The 21566-nt window shown below is 44.6% G+C and overlaps 1 protein-coding gene across 3 annotated transcripts in view; it reads right to left on the bottom strand.

Annotated features, from left to right (window-relative positions):
* Positions 1–21566, bottom strand: part of SMARCAD1 (SWI/SNF-related, matrix-associated actin-dependent regulator of chromatin, subfamily a, containing DEAD/H box 1) — a 270689-nt gene that overhangs the window by 39215 nt on the left and 209908 nt on the right. For all 3 annotated transcript variants that reach the window (XM_033958219.1, XM_033958199.1, XM_033958210.1), the window contains exons 16-18: positions 10643–10780; positions 2244–2339; positions 1080–1197 (exon numbers count right to left, since the gene is read on the bottom strand). In XM_033958219.1, the coding sequence (XP_033814110.1) occupies positions 1080–1197; positions 2244–2339; positions 10643–10780 (352 nt within the window). The remainder of the gene's footprint in view (positions 1–1079; positions 1198–2243; positions 2340–10642; positions 10781–21566) is intronic.

The raw sequence follows: 21566 nt of genomic DNA on the forward strand, positions 1-21566 counted from the left end.
CAAAGAGCAGTCGCCCAACGGTTCAAAAGGAGGGCACACCAGAACGGACAGAAACAGATTCAGATCCCAAGATGGAACAGAGGGTCGTACGGGAGGCCTGAGCAACTTAGCCGCCCGCAAGAAGTGAAGCACATCAGGAATGGCAGTCAAACGCTGACCTTTCAAGAACCCCTGAAAGGCTGACAAGGCCGCAAGCTGAACCCAGAGAGAAGACCAAGCCAGTCCCCTATCCAGGCCATCCTGCAAGAACTCTAAGATGTTAGGCAGGGAAGCGCGAAAAGAGACCACCCCACGCGCATCACACCAATCCTCAAATAGACGCCAAACCCTCACATAAGCCTGAGAGGTGGAAAGCCTCTGGGACCCCAAGAGCATTGAGATCACTTTATTTGAATACCCCTTCTTACCTAGGTGACCCCTTTCAAGAGCCAAGCCATAAGACAAAAGGGACCTGGATCAAACATTGGAATGGGACTAGTTAGAAGGTTGTCCAAGAGAGGCAGAGGAAGAGGATCCGCCACCAGATGCCTCACCAGATCCGCGTACCAAAGTCGTCGAGGTCAGCAGAACCACGAGGCCCGGATGGCGAATCATGCGGAGAAGAACTCTGCCCACTAATGGCCACGGAGGGAACACATACAACAGCCCCTCTGTTGACCATGATTGAACCAGAGCATCCAGGCGGATTTTTAGGATTGTTATATCTAACTTAGGGCACTATTTACTGAATTCCCCCTTTACTGTCACTAAAGCTTGGATTTAAGACAATGTTAGATTAAATAATTTTGTTCCTCATCTTGATATAAAGAATTTGTTTTTTTGCCTTGATAGTCCAATATTTGAAAGTGTGGCTATTAGAATGATTTGTTCCAAACTTATAACGTATTGTAAATGTCATTAAAAAATATATAGGGACTAATAAACAGTCTAATACAGTCTTTGGTATATATTCTGCGAACGTCTGATAGCGTTATAGAAATAATAATAATAATTAGTAGTACTGTAGTTTCTATAAAGCTTTAATAAAATATAATTTTGCATTTTGGTAATTACTTCAAAAGTAGTGGGATTATTCATACCTGAGCTACTGATAGATTTCTTGAACTTGTTGTAAAGGTCAGCATACAGTTGATCTTGTTTGTCTGTCATTGGACAAAACTCAATATGATCTTGTTTGGGAGGCAACTGTTTAAGAACCTGAAAATATGAACAACATTGAAATTAAGATAACTATGAAAAATAAAATTAATAATTTTATATTGTTTTATTTGTACAGGCAGTCCCTGGTTTATGAACCAGGGTCCTGCCTCTCCCTTCCTGTGTCAATGCGCCCCTTCTTCCTCCTTTCCCTGTCCCAACACGTCCCTCGTCTTTCCCTCCATTCTGTGTCCCAAATTTGTGCCTCCTGCGAGTGTTTACCTTCTCCGGCTGGCTCCCTCCTCCCACCACAGTTCTCTTTGCAAAGCCGCAGCTCACCCGGCAGCCTGACCCTTTGTGCCTCCCCTGGGTGTTTACTTCCTCTAGCCAGCTCTCTCCTTCCAGTGGCACTTCTCTTTGCAAACGCTGCGGCTGCTGGTTCCAGCACGAGGTTTGCGGCTGACCCAGAAGCCTTCCCTCATGTTAGAGGGCAGCCACGTGCAGGAACTGCGGCTCTGCAAAGAGAACTGCGATAGGAGGAGGGAGCTGGCCAGAGGAGGTAAACACCTGGAGGAGGCAGAATGGAGAGAAAGATGAGGGGTGCGTTGGGACATGGAAGGGAGGAGGTGGGGGATGGAATGGAGGAGGAGGGGTGTGTTTGGACTGGAAGAGAGGAAGAAGGGGTGCATTGGGACACAGAAGGAAGGGAGGGAGCACAAAGTTCGGACAAAGGATAGAAGGAGGGAGGGAGCATGAACTTGGGAGATAGGTTGGAACAATGGAGGGAGTGAGGGAAAGAGATGCTGAGGTGGGGAGCGTATAGAAAGGGAGAATTGTTGAGTATGGGTGCATGAGTGAAAGGGAAAGATACAGTGCACATGGGGAAAGGAAGACAGCAATGAAGTAAAAAACAGAATGATGAGGAGGGTCTCCCCAGAGGTCTTCAGGAACCAACATTAGCCCGCGGGCCTTGCATTGAAGACCAGTGGGGCTAAGTGTACCTCCATGACAGGATTGAGAAGCACTGTTTTAATAAATTAAAAGTTATTACCATCATCTCCTGATTACTAAAGACTAACCATTTGTTATGGTTATAGAAACATTACCTCACTTTTCACTCTTCTCAATATAAATGGTTTCATAATCTGCTTTGCATGTGCAATCCTCTCTTTTTCAAATGTACTTTGTTCATCTGTGGATTTCTAGAGAAAAAAATATTTAAAATTAAGAAAGAGGCATACTAACACAGATTTTTAACATCGAAACATGATGGCAGATAAAGGCCAAATTCCAGTCTGCCCATCCACAGTAACCATTATCTCTTCCTCTCTCTAAGAGATCCCACATGCTATCCCAAGCTCTCTTGAATTCAGTCTGTCTCCACCACTTCTTCTAGGAGACTATTCCACGCATCTACCACTCTTTCTGTTAAAAAGTATTTCGCTTACATAGAATTGATAACTCTAAGTCTAATAGATGCTGGCACTGTCATCTAGAAGTGGGGACATTAGATCATCTTTTATTTTATTGTCCATTCATATTACTATTTTGGAAATCAATTTGGCCTCAAATAAATAGGATGTTGGAAAATCCGGTAGGCTTGACATATGATACGATTTTGTTTGGTACTGCAATGAGAGCTCGGAGTCAAATCTCGTCAAATAATAACAAACTTTTATTTATATTGACTGGAGTAGCAGTACAACAAATAACATGTAATTGGAAAAATTATGACTGATTAAATTACAATTTTTGGTGGAATTCAGTTTGCCATATATATAAGATGGAGCGTACATTTGCAACACAAAAAGGTTATATCGATAAGTTTAAAAAGATTTGGGGACCATTAACAGATTTTTGTAATGATTGATATAATTTTTCCCATAATAAGATACTGGATAAAGGAGGGGGGGTTGGTTTATTCTCTTTATCATAAATTATAAATAAATTATTATAATAGTTGTTATATTGTGTGCAACTAACAAAATAAGGGGAGGGAAAGGGATTCATAATTGAATAATAGTTGATAAAATTATTAAAAAATTTTTATATGATGTCTAAAATTATAGTAAGGATTATATAAGATATGTTGTATGTACAATATGTTATGGAAATATCAAGGGTATACTTAAGATAATTGTATGAATTTTTATGACACACTTGTTGTTATATGAACAAAAAATCAATAAAAATTTAAAACAGAGAAAAAGTATTTCCTTAGATTACTCCCTGAGTCTATCACCTCTTAATTTCATCCAATGCCCTTTAATTCCAGAGCTTCCTTTCAAATGAAAGCGAATCGATTCATGCGCATTTATGCCATGTAGTTAGTAAATGTCTCTATCAAAGCTCCCCTCTTCTGTCTTTCCTCCAAAGTATACATATTGAGATCTTTATGTTGTCCCCATACACCTTATGATGACAACCACACACCATTTTAGTAGCCTTCCTCTGAACAGACTCCATCTTTTTTATATCTTTTTGAAGGTGTGGCCTCCAGAACTATAAACAATATTCTAAATGAGGTCTCACCAGTCTTATACAGGAGCATCAATTTCTCCATTTTCCTACTGGCCATAGCTCTCCCTATGCATCCTTCTAGTTCTCGCCGTCATCTTTTCAACCTGTTTGGCCACTTTAAGATCATCACATACAATCACACCCAAGTCTCAATCTATTGTTGTGCACATAAGTTCTTCACTCACTAAACTGTACCGTTCCCTTAGGTTTTTGCAGCCTAAACGCATGACCTTGCATTTCTTAGCATTAAATCTTGGCTGCCAAATTTCAGACCATTCTTCAAGCTTCGTCAGGTTTTTCTTCATGTTATTCACACCATCTGGGTTGTCCACTCTATTGCAGATTTTGGTATCATTCTCAAAGAAGCAAATCTTACCCGATAGCTCTTCAGCAATATCTTTCAGAAAAAATGTTAAAAAGAACAGGCAGTGGGACCATTGATTCATCAAAGAGCAAAAAGGACACTCAAGAATAATAAGGCCATAGTGGAGAGACTGAGGCCCTAATGCACAAAAGTTTTACTTGCAAGGAAACCCTCCATCGATGCTCAGAAGGGTTTTCTGTGGCTGCTGCCGATCATCGTAGCAGCCACCAAGAACCTTATGCATATGCATTACAAGGAGCTCATTAGTTTTCTAATGAACTCTTCTTGTGATACACTAAATGGCACACCCCTCCCAGCACCGAATAATTGGTGGACAACACACACAAACAGCTACACCCATTTTTTTTTTTAAATGGGCACTGCTGTTGTGCATGTGTTGTGTGTACTCACACAACACATGCACAACAGCAGTGCCCCATTAGAAAAAAAATAGTGCTCAATTAAAAAAATATATAGGCTATGCCTTGCATAAGGTGATTGCAGCAGGGAAATCCCCAATCAGCTGAGCCACAGCTTCAGAGATTCCTGCTGGCTCAGCTGATCAGGGCTTCCACTGCCACGATCAGCTGATGGCAAGCTGCGGACTTCATTTTGAAAGGAGAGCGGAGCTGTGCCTAGTTATTGCTCTTCTGAGTAAACACCAAGCACAGTTCCTCCCCTTTTACTGGGGCTGCTCTGCATAAATAGCATGCATATAATTTGCATGCTTTCGTGCTGAGTATTACCCTGTAAAGAAAATTGTTCCCACCATAGTACTTTTCACCATGGCGTCAGAGCATTGTGCATTGGGGTCTGAATGAATTCTTTGCGTAGGTCTTACAGAAGAAGATGTAAGAGATTTATCTGAACCGGAAATGGTTTTCAAGGGTGATGATGTGGAGGAACTAAAAGAAATCTTGGTGAATCTGGACAATGTATTGAGCCAAATCAACACGTTAAAAAGTGATAAATCTTCTAGACCGGATGGTATACATCCCAGAGTACTGAAAGAATACAAACATGATTTTAATAGTAACAGCAGATCATCAGTTTCATCAAGAGTACCTGAAGATTGGAGGGTGGCCAATGCTACACCAAATTTTAAAAAGGTTTCCAGGGGTGACCCGGGAAATTACACACTGGTAAGCCTGACTTCAGTGCCGGGCATAATAGAGGAAACTATAGTATTATAAAAAAATAAAAGTACAGAACATTTATACAAGCATGGCTTAATGGGTCAGAGTCAACATGGGTTCTGCCAAGTGAGGTCTTGCTTCACCAATTTACTTAATTTCTTTGAAGGTGTGAATAAACATGTGGATAAAGGTGAGCCATTTGATGTGGTGTATCTAGATTTTCAGAAAGTTCTTGAAAAAGTTCCTCATGAAAGGGATAGCAGGCAATGTTCTGTTGTGGATTAGGAGTTGGTTATTAGACAGAAAAGAGGGTAGGGTTAAATTACCATTTTTCTCAGTGGAGGAGGGTAAATAGTAGAGTTCCACTGGGATCTATATTGGGACTGCTATCTAATATAATAAAATGCTAGGCCGCGCATGCGCACTAATAAAAACGTGTTCCCTGATCTGTCGCGAAAAGACGAGTGCGCATGTGCAGCCCCGGATCGCAAGAAGAGTAGCTGCAGCGGCGGCTTTCAATTAAAAAAAACAAAAAAATTACACAGCTGGGGTAGCCGCTCTCACCCGACTCTCACGGTGCGGCTGAGCGTTGGCGGCCAGCGAACCCTAATTGCGGCGGCGGCTTTCAACTACAAAAATAAAAAAAAAAATTACACAACTATGCGCATGCGCGGTTACTACCTACGTCACACATGGCAACTCAGCTGGGGCAGTCGGGGCCTCCCACGCCGCGCCCAACCCGCTCATACAACTTTCGCAAAGGGGGGGGGGGAAGGGCCTTTGAGACCGTCCGTGACAGCCCCCGCACCCTCCCTCCTCTGAACGTGAGAGCGAGCGTGCGCGCACAGGGAGGACACGGGGAGAGACGCGCTGCACTGGCAGGGGGTTGGAGAAGCGGAAGAGGAGAGACCGGTCTCCGAATGCGTGTGAAGAGAGGGGGGCTCTTGGAGTGTGAGGCCAGCGGAAGACGTGTGACACTCTCCCTGTGCTTCCCTCCCCCTTCTCCCCCACAGAACAACTTCCGAGGGAAAACACAGTGCGACTCATTCAGTTCAGTAGATTTAACCTGCTGGACTTGGCTAATGCTGCATAAACACCAACCTCACCTTCTCCTCAAATTGACAGGGCTAATTCACTACCCAAATACCTCCCTTCACACTCATCCAGTATGCTTCCGACCCAGACTTCTCCCTTCCTCCCACTACACATTTATTACTCGCCAATGTCTTAGCAAACTCACTAATCATTCCATACTGTCTCTCCCACTAATTAATGTTCCCACTAACCCAATTCCGTTCCTCTCTCCATCTGATTCACTCTCCCAATCCCTTCATCCACACTTATTTTCCAACCACTACTCCTGATCACACACTCTCTCTCAGTATGATCCAGATTCTCTACTGCCCTGGCTCCATGTGACACACACACTTCAAAACTGTTTCCCATCCTCGACTGCTGTGACATTCACTCATTTGCTCTTTCCTTCCACTGCTCTGACAGACACCAAAACTATCTCCCTCCTCCCATCCAATTCATTTGTTTCCCAACTTCTCCCTCAGTGACCACTTTCAAACCTCTATCCTCACCCATAAACATCCTTTTTTTTACTGTATCTCCCCAACTGCCCTGCTCCCATTCCACCCCCAATCTGGCACACTTACTCACCCAACTGCCACCTTTCCTAGAATTCAGCACACTCAATTCCAAGCCACTTCACTCCTCCTCACGGATCTGACACAACTGCACAGGGAAATGGAGGGGGAGGGAATGCTGATGTGGCTGGCTATTGCACAGGGAAGTGGAGGGGGGGGGAAGAAATGTTGCTGCATAGGGGACAGGGAGAGAGACAATAGAAAGAAAGACAAATAATAGGAGGGAGGGAGACAGAAAGAAAGAAAGACAGACATACATATATTCTAGCACCCGTTAATGTAACGGGCTTAAAGACTAGTTTAACATATTTATAAATGATCTGGAAATTGGAATAAGTGAGGTAAATAAATTTGCAGAAGACACAAAATGATTTAAAGTTGTCAAAATACATGAGGACTATGAAAAATTGCAGGAAGACTTTAGGTAATTGTAAGGCTGGGCATTAAAATGGCAGATGAAATTTAATGTGGACAAATGCAAAGTGATGCACATCGGGAAGAATAATCCAAATCATAGTTACTTTATGCTAGGGTCCACTTTAGGATTAAGCACCCAAGAAAAAGATCTGGGTGTCATTGTTGATTCTATGCTGAAATCATCTGACTAGTATGCGGTTGTGGGAAAAAAGAAAACAGAATGCTAAGAATTATTAGGAAAGGGATGGTAAATATTAAAGCTGGATTCTGTATACTAATAAGAACTGGTGCAAGGCATTATGGAGTTTTACCCTGTCCCAAGTGTTCTCAAAGGTTTGAGAAATATTTAACTATTAGTCTTTTAGCCCGTTACATTAACGGGTGCTAGAATATGTCTGTCTATCTGTCTTTCTTTCTGTCTCTTCTCTCTCTGTCTTTCTCTCTCCCTTTCTTTGTCTGTCTTTCTGTGTCTTTCCCTGCCCCCTGTGCAGCAGCAGCAGCATTTCCCCCCACCTCCCCTTCTCTTCCTGCGGTCTGGCCTTCGGCCCCCCTTCCCTTCCCGCGGTCTGGCCTGCTCTGTTATTGCCTTGTTCCTCCCCTTCCTCCTACCTCCTCCTGACCCCCCACCCATCTTTTGTAGTCTACACATCTATCTCTCCTCCCCTCCACTGGACCAGCATTTCTCCCTTCTGCAACTCCACTCCCCCCCTCAATCTAGCATCTGCCCCCTCTCTTCACTCTCCCCTTATGCTCCAGGTTTCTCTCTCTTTCCCTTCCCTCAGCTCCATCAACCCTAGGCCTAGCATTTCTCCCCCACTCCTGGGTCCAGTGAATCTCTCCACCCTCCCCCTCCCTGGGTCCAGTATTTGTTGTGCCCCCTTCCCCAGGTCTCCAAACGCTGTGGTGGATCTCAGTAGAGACAGAGCTGAAAGCTGCTCTATCCATCAGAGTCTTTCCTCTGCTGTGACCCACTGCATCATTTTTAGAAATATTGGGGAAGCAGACAGACAGATGGTCGCTATGGGTCTACTGTCCACCTATCGGCCTCCCACGCTCGGCCCTGCCCAAACCGAGAAAACCCCCTGAACTGCGCCGCAGTCGCCATCTCTGCGTTCCAATTGGTGGGTCCACGAACAGCCCTTGACCTCCGTCTTTATTTTTGATTGGCTCTCTCAGCATTTTATGGCTCTTCTATTGGCCGGTCGGTCTGCGGGACTCAAAACCGGTGCCAGCGCCGCAGGCAAACGAATTCTGGGCAGAGGCAGGAGGGCTGAAAATCTGACCTGGCTAGCGGCGAACTTCTGCCGCGGCCAGGAAAAAGGGCCCGGGGAGACCGGAGGAGAGGAGTGGGCTTGTGGAGGCGATCGGCACTGCAGCTCTGTCCCGGCAGCCTCAGAGCAGCGGCGCTGGGCGCGTGAGAGGAGCCTGCTGCCCGAAGAGGAGCGGCGGTGTCTGAAGAGGCTGAGCTGCGGCTCCCCGAGCTGAGATTTCTGCCGTTGGCTCCTTCGGTCCCGGCTCTCTCTTTCGCCATGTCTCGCCTGTTGTGTGGTGACGTATTAAGCGTGTATGCGTACTCTCGCCGGCACAGCGCGACAGATCAGATCTCAGGGAACACGCGGCGAGAGTGCGCATGTGCGGCTAGCATTTTATTATTATAGATGGTTCCTATTAATCTCTCTAAATCTGAATCTTATCAAAAATAATTTTAATGCTTACTCTGTTAGAAATAAGCTCCATATTTTGAGAGATCTAGTAAGAGGTGGGCAGTAAGATTTAGTTTGCAACACTGAGTCATGGTTAATTATAAAGGATTTTTAAAAAAAATAAGTTTCTCCTCCCGAGTACGTTATTTTCTTTAGCCCTCCTGGGATGGGGATTTTTCTGTATTAGTGAATTTGGTATTAGATACTAAACTATCACTTTCCAAGACCATTTTGTTAGGTGATTTTAATATGAATGAAACTTTGGATAACCCTTTTGTTGCTGACTTTTTAGGAGCATTAGAGGTTCTTGGTTGGAGATAAATTGTTTTACAGCCACACATGTGAAGGGATATATCTTGCACTTGATCTTTGTTGTAATGTTTCATTATTTTCTTGTATGGACAGTTCCCTGGTTTGATTGTTTCTTAATTAATTTCTCATTGAAAGCTTAGATATCTCATTTAGAGAAACATATACCTACTATTGTTGATTATTGTCCTTCTTTTGAACTATCAATGTTAGAGACTTTATTTGAACGTAAATTAGACAAACTTCCTTGAATGTAGAATCAGCAACTGTTATAGGATTGTGAAAGAGCGAAGTTCTGTTATTTCTTGGGGGAAACGAGAGCCTCTGCAGCATCAAAAGCCTCACTTATGGGTGACCCCCCCCCCAAAAAAAAAACCCAACCAAATTCGAAACAGAACAGTGAAAATTCTACAACTCTGCTGTAAAGAGTAAGACTGAGGAAATCTAGCACAACCCAGAGCGAGTGGAGGAAAAGCTGAAGAATATTTAAATTAGGCTCTCTACAGATTTGGTGGTAAAGGAGGGTAAATACTCGTTAGTCAGACTGATATTCCTGTTGCACTAGAAGTATAGTTAAGCTCTGGAACTTGTTGCCAGAGGATGTGGTTACAGTGGTTAGTATAGCTGGATTTAAGAAAGGTTTGGACAAGTTGCTGGAGGAAAAGTCCATAGTGTGCTATTGAGACAGATATGGGGGAAGTCACTGTTTCTCTAGATCACTAGCATGGAATGTTGCTACTATTTGGGTTTCTGTCGGGTATTGTGACTTGGACTGGCCACTGATGGAAACAGGAACTGGGCTATATTTATTTATTCATTTTTATATCCCGTCCTCCCCAGGAGCCCAGAACGGGTTACAAGGATATATACACAAAGTTTTCAGGAACAGAGATACATATATTACAGAGCCAATAACATGCTACAGGATCAAAACACAAAGCTATAGCTTACAACTTATAGAGAATGTGACTAAGAACACATGTTTTGCAGAATCTAAGAAAATAATATGGAAACTTTGTGTATATATCTGAACCAGTATGGCAGTTCATATGTATTCACTTTAATGTTGAACTTTTGATTCTGGTAAAAGTTCAGCATTAAAATGACTACCATTATTTCCGGTATCTAGCTGATATTTGGTCATCTTCACTGTGGCTAGCGCTATTTTGAGTACTGTGGGTTTTGTTCTTCTGTTCTTGGTCTCAAAGTTATATAAGACATTAATGACATCATAATTTGCAAAGGCAACCATAAGCAGAAAGCTTTTAGCATTTTAGTACTTGTGTAATATTATATTATACAAGCCATGATATACTAAAAATTTGAGCTTTGTTATGGCTTAAAGCTACAAAATGTTCTGAATTTGTGTTTTGACAAAAAAAATCCAACTTGTTCAATACTTACTGCTTTTGAAGAGAACAACCTCTTGATCTCACTTGTACTACTGCTGAACATATGTGGCATTACAAAATTCAGGAGAGACATTAGTTCCAACAAGTTATTCTGCACTGGTGTTCCTGTCAATAGCAAACGCTTCTTTGCCTATTTGTCATTATGAAAAATAATTGGGAAAAAAGAAGGATCTATGAATACCCAAGAGAAAGGAAATAATGTGTCCCATAAAGCAGTTAATCTAATAACAAAGATGATGAAAACAGAAAATTACAGGGCTTTCTTTACCCAAATACAGCCTATTCAACACACTTTTAAATGAACTAAAAGAACAGAAAATTTTGAAATGACTCTTTTCTTCAAACCTAACACAATGAATACACCAAATGTACAAGATATTAAAAGAATGCAAGCAATGACTAGCAGTCGTTTGAGCAAAGAAAACACACACAATAGAAACTGTGCACAGACTCAAAGACCGTCTTTATGGCCAAACTAAATGAAAGCCAAAGTAATTTTCAAAACATTTAGAAGCCCTTTTACTAAGCTGTGGCAAAAAAGTGACCTTAGTGTGCCCTTGCAAGGGTTTTTCCTGGATGCTAAGGCTATTTTTACAGCAGCTGTACAAGGACCAATTTTCCATTTTTTGTCTTAATGGCCATGCACTAATGTTGCATGAATATTAAAAGATAATTCCGCATAAGCTCTTACCACTGCCCATTTTCTAGGTGGTAAAGACTCATGTGATATTCCTGCGCTGTAAAGTAGCTGTGCTGATTTGTGCAAGAACACCCCCCTGACATGGCCTCTCCCCCCAAAAGATTTTTTTTTTGTCCACCGATTAGCATCCACTAAATTGGCACTTGCTGCAGGATGCCTGAACACATCCTATAGTATGCAATTTTAAGCTGTGTTAGGCGCATATTAGCATCTAATGCAGCTTAGTAAAAGGACCCATAGAGATTCATTTCCTCTAAGCTGCAGTCTTGGTGGTCATTTATAGACCTTACAGTTATGAATTTATGGCTATTACAAAATTCAACCTAGCTTTTAAGACAAACTTCTTATACATACATCCTAAAGCTTTATGGGGAATTGTGTAATCAATTACCAATAACAACCTTATACTTTCAACTTACTGAAAAAAATGAAACAATACATAAACCTGAAATAAGTTCGAAATCAGACTGAAACAGAACCCATAAAGCAGTATTCTTTTTTCTTGTCTGTTTTATGGAATACTTTGTCCTCATGTATCAGGCAATGGAAGATTAGGTTTATACCTTCGATAATCTTCTTTCTATTAGTCCCTATAGGATCCCTGTATGCTAGGTGTTCAATCCCAACCCGCAATCCGGGAGTTGCAGAAATCCACAAACTTTTCTAAGCATATGCTCCAGCCTCTTAACCTGAGAGCTAGCAAACATATTCAGTTAAGTCCCAAAGCCAAGCAACATACCTGAACAAATCCATGACAAGGGGGTATGGGGAAGGATCCCCAGCAACATAAGAAATTCTTGAACTGGTTTGCTCTGCAAAATATTAACAAGCAATAAACGGACACAAAGGCAACTCAGAAAAACATTGAGGAACAATGTAGAACTAACCTACTATGTGCAACGAGCACCACAAGAGAGGCCTTCGGTAATGCATATATGCTCTACAGGATCTGTCAACTGGCTGGAAAGCATTCAAACCTATAAGGAGAATCATCAAGGCAGAAAAAACCAGGCTATTCCAAACAAATGAGTGTACACAGAGAGGGCGGGTCATATGGAATTCTACAGGGACTAATAGAAAGAAGATTATCAATGGTATAAACCTAATCTTCCATTCTGTTAAGTCCCTTCAGGATTCCATACGCTAGGCGACGTACCAAAGCAATGGTAACATCTAGGGAGGGACAGAAGAACTTGTCCTCAACACCGAGGCCCAAAACGTGGCAGCAAGTTGCCACATCCTCTTGACAAAACTGGGTTAAAGTATGAAGAGAGGATCCAGTAGTCGCCCCGCAAAGTTCATTAGGTTGAATCATGCAAGACACGGCCCATGATACAGTCATACTTCCAGATGAGTGGGCGTGAATGCGAGGATCTTCAGAAGGATCTGAATCAGCTGGAAAAATGGGCGATAAAGTGGCAAATGAATTTCAATATAGACAAATGCAAGGTGATGCATCTGGGAAAGAAGAACAAAGAACATGAATATAGATTATTGGGAGTGACATTAACCGAATGCGAACAAGAAAGGGACTTGGGGGTCCTGATAGACAGAACCCTAAAACCATCGGCTCAATGCGCGGCGGCGGCAAAGAAAGCAAACAGGATGTTGGGCATGATTAAAAAGGGGATCATGAGTAGGTTGGAGGACGTCATAATGCCACTTTACAGAGCAATGGTCAGACCACACTTAGAATACTGTGTCTAGTACTGGTCTCCATACCTCAAGAAAGATATGACTCTGCTGGAGAGGGTGCAGAGGCGAGCCACGAAACTAGTCAAAGGCATGGAGAATTTGAGCTACCAGGAACGCCTCAGAAAACTGGGACTGTTCACCCTCGAAAAGAGAAGATTGAGAGGGGATTTGATAGAGAATTTTAAAATATTAAAAGGATTTGACATAATAGACCAGAAAGAAGCATTACTGACATTTTCAGGGATTGAGGGGTACACATAGGAGTAGAGATAAGGTTATAGGGACAGGATTAGAGGTAAATTATAAAAATTAGTCAGAGACCACTGTTTAGGCAGTGGACCTGATGGGCCGCCGCGGGAGCGGACCGCTGGGCAGGATGGACCTCTGGTCTGCCCCAGCGGAGGCAACTTATGTTCTTATGACACGGACAAGAGGTCATAGCCTGAAACTGTGTGGCAGCAGATTCAGGACAAATGTCAGGAAGTTCTTTTTCACACAGCGAGTGGTGAGCGCTTGGAATGCTCTCCCAGAGGAGCTTGTGGAGGAGACTAGTGTTCAGGGTTTCAAGTGCAAGTTGGATGCACACCTTCTTGCAAATCATATCTGGGGATAGGGAAACCCGGGTCTCCAACAAGGAGCACCTAACTGGGCCTCCGCGTGTGCGGATCGCCGGACAAGATGGACCTGGGTCTGATCCGGTGAAGGCGTTTCTTATGTTCTTATGAAATCGGCTGCTGCTTGCTGTGGACAATGGAAGTTGCAGAAACAGCCATTCAAATCCATCAAGCGATCAAAACCTTGGCCGCCAGCTGACCCCGGCGAGGCAGCAGCAGTCAAGACAAACAGGCGACCAGACAGCCAGGAATCATTAGTCCTTTCCAAACAGTGTAGCAAGACTCTCCTGTCAGCCAACCTGCACAAAATCCGATCCTTTCACTCTGAGCCTGCGGAAAGAAACACAGACAACAAATTTCTTGGTTGATGTGGAAGGCAGAAACCACCTTTGGAAGAAAGAAAGACAGGCACCTTAAGAAGAAAACTCCCACGTCCAGAATACAGATAAAGGACACCCTGCACAAAGAGCCCAAGGCACCAAAAAAACACCATGCTGAGACAATGGCGACCAGAAAGACAGTCTTGATTGTCAGATTCAGAAAAGAAGTGTCTTTCAGTGGTTCGAATGGGGTCTCTCCAAGGTCCTGCAAAATGATGTTAAGATTCCACTAAGGGAAAGAAAGACACAAGGGTGGTTACAAATGAAATGACCCTCTCAGAAACGTAAACACAGCTGGTTGATCAGAAAGCGAACTAGCACCTTTGCGTGCTCTAAAACATGAAAGGCCTGCAACCTGAACTGTAAGGGAGGCCACTGCTAAACCTATTTCTAGGCCTGCCTGAAGAAAAAAAACCATGACCACTGAAAAGCGAGCCCTCTCAGGCTCCATATGATTCATAGCATACCACAGTTGGAAAGACCCCTTATTAGAGGGTTACATCAAGCGCAAAAAAGGCGAGATAACTACATCTGAAAAACCGTGTTTCATCAAAGATGAGCTCTCAAGAGCCATGCCATAAGAGCAAAGCACCATGGATTTCCCATGGACACCAACCCCTGACTGAGAAGATATCAATGAAGAGGAAGCTTGAGATTCTCGTCTCACTGAAGACGGATGAGATCTGCATGCCATGGGCAATGAGACCAGTCTGAAGCTACTAGAATCATCAAACCAGGATGCATTGCCATTCGGTGGAGGACCCGACCGATCAGAGGTCATGGAGGGAACATCATACAGGTGCTCGTGAGCTGGCCAAGGCCAAACCAAGGCATCCTGTCCTAGATTCCTTGCTGTTTAGTGAATGAAAAAGCGCCAGGCCTTCAAGTTCTCTGCTGAAGCCATTTAGGGCTGACCCCAGTGCTGTATGATCAGACGGAATGCCTCCTGTGAGAAGGACCATGTTTCTGGGTCCAGGATCTGTCGGCTGAGGAAGTCTGCCTCAACAATGTCAACTCTGGCCACATGGGCTACCGAGAAAGACAGAAAATGTGCTTCTGACTAGCATAACGCATACGATCCTTCTGGCGAGAGAGAGCATTTGAACTTCCTCGCGATGTATGCACACCACCCTGTGGCATCATCGGAGAAACTTGCACCGCAGTTCCATTCAGAAGGGCTGGAGATTGAGTAGCACCAGCTGAATCACCTGAAGCTCCCGATGATTGATTAACCAACATTTCAGACCAGGAGTCCACTGCCCCTCAATGGAATGGACCTCGCAGGGAACCCGCAACCCAACAGGCTGGCATCTGTCATAAGAGTTATGCACACGGAAAGCCGAAGAAGCCAGCAGTGGCAGAGAGCCTCCCCCTGAAGCCACCAGCTCAGTTTGATGCTAGCTGGCAACATCCAGGGGAGCAGCATCTGAAGGGAAAATCTCTGTGGAGACCACTGAGATAGGAGGGACTCCTGTAAAGGGCACATGGAGATCGCCTCCAAAGTGGTTGCCCGAGACCCCAGAACTTTCAGATAAAACCAAGCAGAGGGAGCCGGACGGTCCAGGAGAATTCTGATCTATTGTCGATAGTTCTGTCTGTGTGCCATGAGAAGAAATACACGACCCTGTCTGGAGACGAAGAGAAGGCCCAAAAACTCTAGGGACTGGGAGGATACCAAGTCTCTTCTTGAATTTGCCAACCTCTGCAGCAGAGACACTACCATCTCCACCGCACTTTCATACTCCGGACGAGACAGAGCCCGGCTCAACCAGTTGTCCCAGGAAGGGTAGACTCGGATCCCTGCTGGCGGAAAGCCACCACAACTACTATCACCTTGGTGAAACTGTGGGGTGCCATTGCGAGGCCCAAGGGCAGAGCTGCGAACTGGAAATGCTGTTGCAGAACCTGGAAAATGCAGAAACCAGCGATGCTCCAGGTAGATCGAAATATGGAAGAAATCCTCTAAGAGACAAGGACACTGGAGAGACAGCAGTTATCACAGTGCGCCCCGTTGCCATTCAGAAAACAGAAATCCACAAGACGCGAGTGACCGACTACAGATCCAGAATGGGTCTCCAATCCTCCCAGGGTTACGATGAAGTATAAGGAGTATCCGCCTAAGTCTGATTTTGTTCTGGAATAGGTTCCAGCATCCCAATGTCTAAGAGGCATTGCAGGGTATTGCGGACCCTGAACTCCGTTCCAGTCAAGTTTCTGGAGTCCAGAAACAAAGCCGGAGGCAGGCAAGAGAGGACTAACTAGTGTTTGATAAAAGTCGAGTCGATGCCTGATAAAACGGAGAAGTCAGCCTTTGAGATGAGGAAGCCACACCCGACTTCTTGCGTAATCAGAGCTTTTTAGGCGCAGCTACCACCCAGGAACCTGAGGATGTCTGGAACTGTTGTAATGTGGGCATAGTCCTGGGAATGTTTCTGGGAGGAAAACCTGTGGATCCATGAAGATACCTGCTGGAGGAATGAAGAGCCCTACAATCCCCTCCTGACGTCCGGTGAAACTTGTTCACAGGGAGAGACTTGGGGTGGTGCTTGGCAACACCTGTGTAGAGGTCATTCAGACCTGTACCATTCAGAAGCTGGCCCCTGAAAAGACATCTGCAGCGTCCCCAGTCCAAAGATTGATCCAAAGAGTCAGGCATGCAGACACTGCACTAGCACAGAATGTACTAAGAACTCAAGCACAAAAAGCATCCAGCACCTAATCCACACCAACCATCACCAGCAAAGGACAGGCATGCACCTCCACAGAGGACACAATGCATAGGCTGGAATGACATGTACATGCCATAAAGGAAGCCGCTTGGATACCTAAAGATGCCACTAGAAAAGAATGTTTTCAACATAATATCCATCTGCAATCCTGAGAGTCCTTAAACCTCACTCCTCTATCACTATGGAGGGCTGCGGACTGGATAACCTGTGCCACAGTGGAATCTATTTCAGGTTGTTCCAATCTGCTGAAAATCAGGATCCAAGGAATAAAGCTTAGACATAGCATTAGAAGGTTGGAAAGAGCTTACCGGGGTATCACATTGTTTTGAAACCAAACCAAGCAGCTGTGGACTGAATGGAAGAAAAAGGCACAGGAGAACGGTCCAGCCTGAGAAGTGAAGGGTGGAGAATCCAAAAGGAGCTCTTTCAGAACATCAGCAGTAAAGAAGCGGACATAAGCCTGCTTAAAAAACTGAGAAGATTCAGCACCCAAATCCAGATGCTCAGGGAGGCCGAGGTGACTGATCTCAGCAAAGGCATCAGCCTGATCCAAAATAAAGGCTGTGGCAGGAGACAGAAGAGTCATAATATCTACATGGCAACCACTGCAACTGAGGTTTGCCACTTCCAGACAAGAGGGCTCCCAAACAGGAAGCTCTGCTACAGGCACAACAGACTGAAAAAGACTTGAAGTGCCCGCTGGCTGAGTCACAACGAGCGGGGTCTTAAGAATACGCCTTTCAGAGGAAAATCCGGTGAAAAGGCCCATCCCGCAACCATGGTAGGGTTCTGTTGAGGTACAAGTGCCATGCCAAAAGAGTCCCCAGACTCGGAACACAGGTGTTTTGCACCAGAGTCCAGGACAGCCACTGGGTGAGTTTTTTTTTTTCAAAAGGCATGAACCCAGGCCGGCTCCCCAGCCCAAGATTACTTGGAGGAGGTGAAGTCCGAAGTTCCTGCTCCCTCCTCCAGCATGTTATGGCACACAGTACATGGTTACTGATCTGGCGCAAACAATGTACAAATTCAACAGATTAGGGGCTGGGGAGTCCATCCCAAATGAGTTTGTATCAAATTGAGGTTTTTTTCAGGCAGAAATAAAAGTTAGAAAAAAGATTGATTTAAAACCCAAGATGGCCGCCGTCATGCATTCTTGCTATAAACCGGCAAAAATAAACAAAAACCGAAAATAAAAAATAGCGATTTGGGGCCTGGGGGACCTGAACCCTACCCCCAGAAACTATGAAAAACAGTTTTAAATGACTTTAATATTCCACTCCCCGAAGTTCCCAGAGGAAATAATGGAGGGATACTCACAGCTTCTGCAGTACCAGCCTGTCAGCACTTTTCACAGTGTCAGAATGGAGGGAAGGATTGTTCTGCCTCAGAAACTGCTGCAAATGAACAAACTTGAAGATCTTCAGACTGCCAGCTGACCAGACACAGACTGACCTTTACCCCCACGGATCCTATTCACCCGGTTTGGGGCAGGAAAGGCAGCCTACACCTTGAAATCCGAGTAGGTTTCACTCCAGACACATACACAGGGCAGGATTAATTATTCGAGGGCCTCTAGGCACACAAATACACTGGGCCCCCTGGGCCTGCCCCACCCACACCCCGCTCCCATTTATTTGTTTTCTTACTTACTTCTTTATTTCCACTTATATTTCTTTTTTAAATTCAAAACAAAGATTAGCATACCAGTGCACAGTTTTTCTTCTATGCAACCCCCAAACATCTCTGAACAAATCCCCCTGCCTTCCCTTCCCACCTACTTACCCAGGACTTTAACTCTGAACCCTTTCCATGCATATATAAAAGTGTTCAAATATATCGTAAAGCAGTAATACTATCCGAAATATAAATCTATATTAATAACCAAGTTTACAACGCCTAATTGCCTCACCCGTGCTCTTCAACATCTTTATAAACGACCTGGACATTGCGGACGATATGAAGTTATTAAGAGTAGACAGGATATGAGGGGATTGTGAAGATCTGTAATGTGACATAACCAAGCTCGAGAAATGGGCATCGACATGGAAAATGAGGTTCAACATGGATAAGTGTAAAGTGATGCATGTCGGTAACAAAAATCTCATGCACGAATACAGGATGTCCGGGGTGGTACTTGGAGAGACCTCACAGGAAAGACTTGGGAGTTCTGATCGACAAGTCGATGAAGCCGTCCACACAATGCGCAGTGGTGGCGAAAAGGGCAAACAAAATGCTAGGAATGATAAAGAAGGGGATCACAAAAAGATCAGAGAAGATTATTATGCCACTGTACCGAGCCATGGTGCGCCCTCACCTAGAGTACTGTGTCCAGCACTGGTCGCTGTACTTGAAGAAGGACACAGTACTACTCGAAAGGGTGCAGAGAAGAGCGACTAAAATTGTTAAGGGGCTGGAGGAGTTGCTGTACAGTAAAAGATTGGAGAAACTGGGCCTCTTCTCCCTTGAAAAGAGGAGACTGAGAGGGGATATGATCGAAACGTTCAAGATACTGAAGGGAATAGACTTAGTAGATAAAGACAGATTGTTCACCCTCTCCAAGGTAGGGAGAACGAGAGAGCACTCTCTAAAGCTGAAAGAAGATGGATTCAGTACAAATGTGAGGAAGTTCTTCTTCACCCAGAGAGCGGTAGACAACTGGAACGCTCTTCCGGAGTCTGTTATAGGGGAAAACACCCTCCAGGGATTCAATATAAAGTTGGACAAGTTCCTGCTAAACTGGAACATACGCAGGTGAGGCTGGACTCATTTAGAGCACTGGTCTTTGACCTGAGAGCCACCGCGCGAGCGGACTGCTGGGCAGGATGGACTGCTGGTCTAACCCAGCAGCGGCAATTCTTCTGTTCTTACTCTACATCAACCAACTGTAACCCATATATATGTATAAACAACCAAATCTGTAACTCCTCTAGTATGTTCCACGCCATGTATGTTAACTTGCAACGAAACAACAAGGCAAGCAGTCCACCAAAGAATCCAACATGAAACAAAAGAAGATTGGCAGAAAATAAGGAGACTCAAATCAGGTTTATTCAAGGTGCTCCCAAGAACCATGCCCAATGCATTTCGCCAAAGAAGGCTAGTGAACGCTAACAAAAAACCATGTCTTTCATACAAACAGAACACAGAAAACACCTTCACCTAGTATGGAATATGTAATCACAAACTAACCTCTCCCCCTTTTACAAAACTGTAGCATGTTTTTTAGCCATGGTGGTAACAGCTCAGATGCTCATAGAATTGTGAGTATCAGAGCTGTTACCACCACGGCCGGCGCTAAAAAATGCTCTACAGTTTTGTGAAAGGGGGGATAAAATAGAAATCCGTAGATAAAGGTTAAATTGAACCACCAAGAAGCTGGACTCTGCATACAATGAAACACCACAGAAACAGCGATGCATGTCCCCTAAAGCAAAAAAAATAAATAGAAATTTTTTTTTCTACCTTTGTCTTCTCTGGTTTCTGCTTTCCTCATCTTCTTGTCATTCTCTTCCTTTCATCTGTCCTTCTATGCCACTTCCAGAAACTGTATTCCTCCCCCTTCCATCTTTCCCTTCACCCCAATTGGTCTGGCATTCATCTTCTCCCATTCCCTCCTCCAATGATCTGGCATCTCTCTCCCTCTCCCTCTCCTCTTCTTCCCTTCCCTCTCCCACACCCCCATGGTCTGGCATTTCACTCTCTCCTCTCTCAAACCCCCACTTCCATCAGCATCTGCCCCTTTCTTTCTCTCCAACCTAAATCCATCCCGTATCCTTCCCCCTTATGTTTCTCCCTTTCCCTGCACACCAATTCCATCAACATTAGCCTCCTTTCTTTCCCTTCAACCCAATTCCATCCAGTATCCTTCCCCCTTATTTCTTCCCCCTTTCCCTACATAGCAATTCCATCAGCATCTGCCCTCTTTCTTTCCCTCCAACCCAATTCCCTCCAGTATCCTTCCCCCTTTCTCTGCATACCAATTCCATCAGCATTTGCCCCCTTTCTTTCCCTCCAACCTAAATCCATCCAGTATACTTCCCCCTTTCCCTGCACACCAATTCCATCAGCATCTGCCCCTTTTCTCTCCTTCCACCACCCTTTCCATATAGCAATGGCAACGTACCCCCCCCCCCGGCAATGATGGACGGCAACGCGGCCTCCCCCCTGCATCAATGTTAATGCGGCTGGCTTAACTCCATGAAGATCCTGCGATGACTATGTCTGCCAAAAGTATGTGACATCGGAGGGGGATGGACCGGCAGACACATTCATCGTGGGACCTTCTTGGAGCTGTGTTGGCCGCGTTGCCGTTGATGCTGGCGGTTGGCTGCGTTGCCGTCCGTCGATGTTGGGGGGGTGGGGTGGCCAGCATTGTTGTTGCCATCGTCGGGTGGGGGCCCGTTGGCATGAAGGGAGGGAAGAGAGGGGGCCCGTTGCTGTCTGAAAAAAAATGGCATGGTAAGTCATCCTTCAGCGGGCCCCCCTGACTATTTTGGGTCCTAGGCACATGCCTACTGGGCCTATTTATTAATCTGACCCTGCACATACAGTCTGCGCTTGAAATCCTTGATAAGCAGACTCCCGGGGAAGGGACCTTGAGTCTAGAAATGGTGGCACACAGCAGGCTGGCTCCACAGATCCATCATATTTTTCTGCCTTTCTTCAAACTTTACTCTCATCCAGACTTGTCCCCCCTCCTTCCCTTTTATGTGAACTTAAAAAAAAAATATTACAGTTCTGCCTCTCCATTCCCTTTGTACCAGTTAATCATTGTCTATTGAATGTTACATAAGTCTTT

The sequence above is a fragment of the Geotrypetes seraphini genome, chromosome 1 (assembly GCF_902459505.1).
Source record: "Geotrypetes seraphini chromosome 1, aGeoSer1.1, whole genome shotgun sequence".
Taxonomy (NCBI): domain Eukaryota; kingdom Metazoa; phylum Chordata; class Amphibia; order Gymnophiona; family Dermophiidae; genus Geotrypetes; species Geotrypetes seraphini.